This window comes from Mesocricetus auratus, unplaced genomic scaffold (assembly GCF_017639785.1).
Source record: "Mesocricetus auratus isolate SY011 unplaced genomic scaffold, BCM_Maur_2.0 Super-Scaffold_100045, whole genome shotgun sequence".
In the NCBI taxonomy this organism is placed as follows: domain Eukaryota; kingdom Metazoa; phylum Chordata; class Mammalia; order Rodentia; family Cricetidae; genus Mesocricetus; species Mesocricetus auratus.
The window spans coordinates 8,311,211-8,319,459 of NW_024429222.1; the positions used below are offsets into that span (position 1 = coordinate 8,311,211).

General features: G+C 43.5%; 1 protein-coding gene across 2 annotated transcripts in view; it reads right to left on the reverse strand.

Annotated features, from left to right (window-relative positions):
- Window positions 1-4,454, reverse strand: part of LOC101832654 (carboxylesterase 1C) — a 30,305-nt gene extending 25,851 nt beyond the window's left edge. The window contains exons 1-3 of one of the 2 annotated variants that reach the window (XM_013119896.3): window positions 4,295-4,454; window positions 3,781-3,988; window positions 1,252-1,396 (exon numbers count right to left, since the gene is read on the reverse strand). In XM_013119896.3, the coding sequence (XP_012975350.1) occupies window positions 1,252-1,396; window positions 3,781-3,988; window positions 4,295-4,346 (405 nt within the window). In that variant the 5' untranslated portion in view covers window positions 4,347-4,454. The remainder of the gene's footprint in view (window positions 1-1,251; window positions 1,397-3,780; window positions 3,989-4,294) is intronic. The other variant, XM_021232476.2, reaches the window with a different exon arrangement.
- Window positions 4,455-8,249: the final 3,795 nt, after the last annotated feature.

Consider the following 8,249-nt stretch of genomic DNA (forward strand, 5'->3'; position numbering starts at 1 on the left):
TTTAGTGAAATTGATAGCAATTACTGAGTCCTCCCAGAGTGTCTTGAATAGAGATGCAAGTTCTCCTAGTGCAAAAAGCCATTTAAGACTCAGATCAGCCATGGGCATCTATTGCTATCCCCACTTTATAGATGAGGAATTGGAGGCACAGGGATTGCTATCCCCATTTTATAGATGAGGAATTGGAGGCACAGGGAAGATTGTCAGCCAGCCCAAGGACACATGGAAGATCATGTTATGTGGATAGTCCCCAACATCCTAGGCCATTTGCAATGAGACCACAGGAAATGGCTGCCTACAGGGATGCTCACACTGTAGATGCTGTAAAGAATGGAGGTCACTGAGATTTTCCCCCTATCTCTCTGTGACTGCGGGTACAGGTAACAACAAATCTTAGTATATGAATCTACAATTTCCTCCCCTATTCCTGGGTTTCACGCAGAGAGCTTCTGTGAAATTTGTTGGGTTCTGACCTGTTGCAACCCAGGGGCTATCTTTTAGAGTAATCTGTCCCCCAACCTTGTGACCTGTACCTGGCAGCTTGCCCCACTCTTGCACTGTGTTTCATGTGACATGCTGAGTCACTTGGTCATTAGACTGTGCCAAAGCCAGCTAGACATGTGAATGATCTATAGTAAAACCCCAGGGTTCTGTCCACAGGCAGGAAACATTCTTATGAGATTGTCCCAGCATCCTCCCTCCCTACTTCATGGGATAGTGCAAATTTTCATCAGGCAATGAAAATTGTCACAGGTGACCTGAGAATAAACCATTACACATCTCCACCCAGACCTTCCTATAAGAGCATACATGTGAAAATCAGGAGACTAAGTCATGTGAGCATCCCTTCCATGTACTCTTTTTTTCCCCCATCTGTACCTCAGTTTTTCTACCTGCATCATGATGTGTTGTTCATTTTTTCCCTAAGATTCCTTCCAGCAATGACTATTTTGGAAATCATGACTTAACTCTCGTGGGCATAATTCTCTCCTAAGGAAGATTAGCCACTTTTCCTTTTGTACTGTGATGACTTGGGAAATTACATGTCAGACGTATCGCAATCTCTACCAATATCTGTCATCGTTGGAAACACACAGAAGTGAATATTAAAGGAAGCTCTTGTTCTTGGGTCACTCCCTGCCTATGTTCCCTTGCTGCATCTCACCCCCTCCCCCGTTCCATCATATTCCAATCCCAGGGAGGTTATTCATGCTCAGATTGAAAGTGTGGAGCAATGGTCCCTGCACTTACTGGTAATCGGCTGCTTTTTGTCAAGTCAGCAGGGGTGTATATATTCAGGTAGAGACAGTCTTCAGAAAACTGTAGAGGAATGCTCTCCTTTCTGTTGGTGAAAAGCTCTGACAGCACCTGTCCTCCAACTGCATCCTGGGAACACCTGGGAGAGGAGATGATATCTGAGAGTTTACCAGAGAGACTGAACATATCATCTGGGCTTGGCCATACACTGAGAGATTAGAGCCTAGAAAAGAAGTTTCTGTTGCTTTGCTGGAGTTATCACCATGGGCGAGAGGTGGCAACTGTGGTAATCTAGGGTCTCTGAGTCCTATGAAGGGAGATGCATTTTGTGCCTCTCTTTTTCAGGGAGTTTTTAGGATGCTCTGGACAAAGGAGAAACTGACCTAGGAGATGTTGCTTCTTACGGTGCCTGGACAAACCTTTGTCCTTCTGGGCTTTGTACAGTGGTCTGTTGTTGACCATGCTCCTGCATCAGGTTAACATACTGTAGTTTTCCGAAGAGATCCACCAGTCAATACAAGTAGCTACAGTGACAGGAAGGTTGTTGAAGGTGGAAGCGGGGAGAGCATTGTTGTGGGATAACCGCAGGAGAACTGAATTTTAGTCTTGTCTCAGACATGATGTGCTGGGTGGTCTATGCTGAGTTTCTTTCTTGCTCTGGTTCAAGCTTCTTGGTCTAGGTGGAGTGAGTAAACTCTCTAAAGTTCCTGATGTCTAGTTCAATGCTCTCCTATTGCAACAATCATTATTGGCTTCTAGACAAAGGGTTAACATGGTTTTGATAACAATTACTGTCTTGTCACAGAATATTAGGAGCAGATTCCTTGTGTTCAAAGCCATTTGAGAGTCAATTCAGTCTCAGACATCTATTATTGCTACTTTTTAATATATTTTACTATTATTTTTGTCAATATTCCTAAATATTATCATTTACAGGTGAGGAATTGTAGACACAGAGAATATTTCAGCTGTCCCCAGGACACAAAGCCATAAGACAATGTTAGGTAGGGGTTATACTTCCTTTGCAATGAGAAGGCTGGATGTCCCTGTCTGTGTTATGCAGAGTTGAGGTTGTGCATGTCACACAGACTGCAGAAGTAGAACAGCAACGACGCCTAAATCTCCATCCTGGGTAATTTCCCCTACATTACTGAGAGTTAGTGCCTGGTATTCATAAAAATATAAATTCAAAAGTCAAAAGATTTACAGGACTTCGGATTCACTAATGTTTAGAAAAATATACACCAAGGTTCAATTTATTATTGTTATGGTCTCAGTTTGTGTAGCCAATGCACCCAAGAAAAATTCACCAAGTAAGCCACAACACAGGTAAGGGCCTAGGGACAGAGGTTACCATGTTTCCATGGGTGAATTGTACAGAATCTTGATGTTCTGGAGAGAAAGGTAAGCAAAGTTCATGTATTTGACTCAGGAATGTTACCTTTGAAAACTTATCTCAAAATGTTTATGATTGTGTGTAATGATGTAGCTAATGAGAATCCATCAAACTTTTAGTCAAGAAAACTAATGAACTAGATAGAAGATGGGGTAAATAAATAATCCTTTAGTACTGATGTTTATGGATGTGTAAGGCTGTCACCCTAACTCTCTGTTGGGCATACACAGACAAAAGACTGGGAAGCACAATTTCAGATGCTAGTAGAATTCTCACTGAGTTGCTAAACAGCACGTGGTTTTCACTTTCCTTCACTTCTGTGTATCTCCCCACTTATAATATTTGCATCTAATTTGTAAACATAATATAAACAAAGCAATTTTTGTAAAAGAAAAGCTTGGAATGATAAGAAAGAGGGAAGAATGGGATTCTGGAAATCCTCAAGGAACCTGGCTGATCACACAAGTGTTGTCTGAGTTGATTTGTAGATGCTTGATATACTCTGGGGTGGTTGTGAGGCCATCTGGATTTCTTGGGCCTTTTCACTCAGTTACAAGGGTGATGTGACACACCTTTGGTAGTCACTTAGCTTTTGATTAGGTAGAAAGATAGGCCTGGGTGTGAGAACATGCAGTCACATTCACTGTTTTCTTCAATCACAAGCCCATACCCATCCCATTCCTAAGCAATGCCAAGGTTCAAATTAGGAGAATATAGCATCTTACTTCTAGTCTCCCTCATCTCATCAACTACTGTTTTCCAAAGCATTTATTTAGCATGTTCTGATATATTATGTACTTTATGTATTAATCCACAGGTTCCTCATTTTCTCTTTCCCCCAATAAGATAAAAGTTATGAAGGTATGGATACTTTTCCTCCTAATGGTTTCTGAAAACCCAGAACATTCCTGGTTCACCACAACTTCTCAATAAGTTTGTGTCAAATAAAGGGCTTGGGAAACTGTGAAAGTTACTTGGTAACTAGACCGTTATTGAGGACCCACAATGCTCTTAGGGGTATCAATAATTGCTATTAACCCAGTTAGTTAGAAGACAGCTTTAAATTCACCATGGATCACCCTGAGTTAGACATCTCAAGCGAAATGGGCCCTAGTCCAGTGACTTACATGGGGGGATAGGAGGTGACAGTTTTCACAAAATTCCAGGGTTCTGGAGGCTGTGGTGGAGCAAACCTCAGGGAACCAAGAGGAGGCTTGGCAAACGGGACTCCCAGGAAGACGGCCACAGGCTGTTCGAATCCTTCTAAGCTCACATACTTCCCCAGAACTTTGCCATGAACAGTGTCCACCACTGGAGGTGAGGGTGGGTGCCCTGCTGAACAAGAAACATGAGAGTGGAGAGACAAGACCTGGATTCATGGTTGGTTTTGTCCCTTTCAGGTTTTTGTCATTGAAACACCCAAGTTCTCATTTCCTTCTTACATGATACCACGATACAGTCAAATGTGTTTGTTTAAGAATTGCAACAGAAAAGTAAACCAAATGGAGGCATAAAACTATCCAGTCTAAGCCACTATGGAAAGAGGTTAAGGCACCATTCTGTGCTTGGCCTGTATATATCTTCACCCACTTTGTTCAGGAAAAAAAACTTTCCAAATGTGTGTAATCCAGAAGAACTTACCCCAAACTGTGCAAACAGCAAGAGAAGCCCAGAGCAGAGCACAAAGCCACATGGTGGAAGGACAAGAGCTCTGGAGGCAGGGAGGTGCCTGCTGCTCAAAGAGAAAGTGTTGCTCCTGCCTCTTTGTTGTAGCCTGGTCTTTAGACCAGTTAGTACAGTTACATAAATCTCTCCCTCCTCTAAAGAGCTTCCAGGGTGTGTGTTATGATTTCCAAGCCACGCCCACTAAGAGTTTACCCTTGTTTATCTGAAAGACACTCCTGGACGCTCACATTACAGATAGCCAGAAACTCATCCAACAACTTGTTATGTAAGCTTTTCTAGTTGGAACACTCCCACTCCAGTGTGCCTTGAACTTCCCAGGGAAGTCACCAGCAAGCAGATGTCTGCAGGCAGTGAGAAGCCTTGGTTTAGGATTCTCACTACAACCCTGAGAGTTTAGGGCAGGTCACTTCCCCAGAGTTGCTCAGCTGGGGAGTTAGCACAACATTAGCTACTTTGGACTGCTATTTCCTAGAAGCTACGCTCTCAAGTTTTGAAGGTCTCTAATCTCACTCTGAAGGACGAGCCGGTTTCTAGGGGATAGGAGTTCATGATGGCAGAGCAGTAGCATAGCAACAAGTGGTAGGCAGGATGGTCAGGACAGCGGAGAGTTCATATCCTGGAGTGAAAGCTACAAGCAGAGAACTGATGAGAGTCTTTAAGCGTTCAAAGCCTCCCTCTAGTGACACATGCATGTGTCTCTTCTGTGAAGGCTCCATTTCCTAAATACCTCCAAATAGCACCACCAACTGTTTATCAGGCCTTCAAATGCCTGAGATTATGGGGAACATTTTTCATGCAAACTACTACAATATTCTTACACTAAATAAACACCATGGACCACAATCTTATGTTCTAATCATCTGTCCATGCGTTTATTTTATGGGATCTTTCTTTCTTTGAGTTATTATTTGCTTTTATTTTATGTGCAAGAGTGCTTGCCTGCATGTCTCTGCACCATCTGCATGTAATGCCCACATAGGCCAGAAGAGGGCATCAGGACACCTGGCAATGGATTTAAAGCTTGTGACTCAATATGTGGATTCTGGAAATTGAGTATCAGTCCTGATACTCACAGCTAAACACTGAACTGAACTCCTGGAACCTAGTGACAGAGATGGAGGAATGATGAGCAAAGGGGTCAAGACCATGATGGTGAAACCCACAAAGACAGCTGACCGGACAAGGGGGAGCTCTTGAATCCCAGACTGATGGCTGAGAAGCCAACAGGGGACAGATCCAGACCCCATGAATACAGTGTCAGTGAGGAGGCCACAGAAATCACTGGGGCCTTGGGTAGTAGATCAGTGTTTACCATGGTGTATGAATGATCTTTGGGAGCCCATTCCAAATCGAGGGATGCTCTTTCAGCCTGGACACATGGGGAAGGGCCTAGGTCCTGCCCTGGATGAAATGACAGACTTCAGAGATCCCCCCCAAGGAGGGTCTCACCCTTCCTGGGGAATGATGTGGGGATTGGGTGGGGGGCTGGGAGGGCTAGTAGAGGGACAAGGGAGGAGGGGTGAGAGAGGAAGCTGGGATTGACATGTGAAGCATTCATGTTTCTAATTTAATTAAAAACATATATTGAGGAAAAAATTAAAAAAGAACAGAAAAAACAAAAACAAACAAACAAAAAAGAAAAGTAGCAATTATCTTTTCTGCTAGGAAGCTAGTGAGGTAAATGTGGCTTTGGCTTGTTCCTTCTTCTCTCCGATTGCTCTGCCTTTTCCCCTATATCTGACTCCAGGTTTTTATTTTTATTTTTTTATTTTTATTTTTTTTACTCAGCTTTTTTTTAATTTTAATTTTAAATAGCTTGTTTTACATGTCAATCCCAGTTCCCTCTCCCTCCCCTCCTCCCGCACTCCCCTTCCACCCTCCCTCCCACCCTATTGCCAAATCCTTCCACATAGGGGATGTCTAGAGTCTATCATTTTACTCTTGGTAGGGTCAAGGCACTCCCCTAAGAGTCCAGGCTGAGAGAGCATCTCTCTTTGTGCTATAGGCACATGAAGACAGATTGTATACCAGGGATAGACACTGATCCACAGCTCAGAGCCCCATAGGTTGTCCAGGCCTTCTCACTGACACTCACATTTGGGGGGGTCCAGATCAGTCCCATTCTGGCCTCCCCACTGTCGGTCTGGGGTCCAAGAGCACTCCCCTGTTCAGATCAGCTGTCTCTGCTGGTTTTGCCAGCCCATTCTTTGCCAATTTGCTCATCATTCCTCTCTCTCTGTCACTGGGTTCCTTGGGTTCAGTTCAGTGCTTAGTTGTGTGTTTGCCTCTGCTTCCATCAGTCCCAGGATGTAGGCTCCTGGATAGTTATAGACATCAAGTTCATTATCAGGAATGGGCATTCGAGGTGGTCCTTCCACTATTGCTTAGCTTGCCAATTGATGTTATACCTTTAGATCACTCGAGGTCACTCTGGTGCCTGATCTGTCTTCGATCCTATGATTCCCTCTTCCCCCTATTCTACCCCCACCCCCTCAACTTCCTGTTCCCCCATGACCAACTCCCTTCCTCTTTACCCCCTCTATTCTTCCCAGGTCCCACTACCCCCTCCTCGCCCTGTTCCCCATCCATTCAGAGGATCTTGTCTCCATCCTCTTCTCTTGGGTACTATGCATATATGCATATCTTTTAGGTTCTTTCCTGTTTCCCAGACTCTCTATCTGTGGAAGTGCAGACTGGCACTATCCTGATCCATATCTAAAATCCATATATGAGTGAGTACATACCATGTTTGTCTTTTTGCGACTGGGTTACCTCACTCAGGATGGTTTCTTCCAGTGCTATCCATTTCCCTGCGAATTTCAAGATTCCATTGTTTTTTTCTGCTGAGTAATACTCCATTGTGTAAATGTACCACATTTTCTCTATCCACTCTTCAGTTGAGGGGCATCTAGGTTGCTTCCAGGTTCTGGCTATTACAAACAATGCAGCTATGAACATAGTGGAGCAGATGCCCTTGTTGTATGAACCTGCCTCATTTGGATAAATGCCTAAGAGTGGAATTGCTGGGTCTAGTGGTAGATTAATTCCCATTTTTCTGAGGAATCTCCATACTGATTTCCAAAGAGGCTGTATGAGTCGGCATTCCCACCAGCAGTGGAGGAGTGTTCCTCTCTCTCCACATCCCCTCCAGCATAAATTGTCTTCGGTGTTTTTGATTCTAGCCATTCTGACAGGAGTAAGACGGTATCTCAGAGTTGTTTTGATTTGCATTTCCCTGATGGCTAAGGATGTTGAGCACTTTCTTAAGTGTCTCTTGGCCATTTTAGCCTCCTCTACTGAGAATTCTCTATTTAGCTCTGTACCCCACCTTTCAAGTGGATCCTTTGGTAGTTTGGAGACTTGTTTCTTGAGTTCTTTGTAAATTTTGGAGATTAGCCCTCTGTCAGATGTAGGGTTAGTGAATATCTTTTCCCATTCTGTGGCCTGCCTTTTTGTCTTTTTGATTGTGTCCTTTGCCTTACAGAAGCTTTTTAGTTTCAGAAGGTCCCATTTGTTAATTGTTGATCTCAGTGCCTGTGCCACTGGTGTTATGTTTAGGAAGTGGTCTCCTGTACCAACTCGTTGAAGAGTATCTCCCACTTTCTCTTCTAAAAGTTTCAGTGTGGCTGGATGTATGTTGAGATCTTTGATCCATTTGGACTTAAGTTTTGTTCAAGGCGATAAACATGGATCTATCTGCAGTCTTCTGCATACCACTACCCAGTTATGCCAGCACCATTTGTTGAAGATGCTTTCTTTTTTCCACTGTACAGTTTTAGCTTCTTTGTCAAAAATCAGGTGTTCATAGGTGTGTGGGTTAAAATTAGGGCTTTCGATTCGGTTCCATTGGTCTACCTGCCTATTTTTGTGCCAATACCAAGCTGTTTTCAGGACTATAGCTCTATAATAG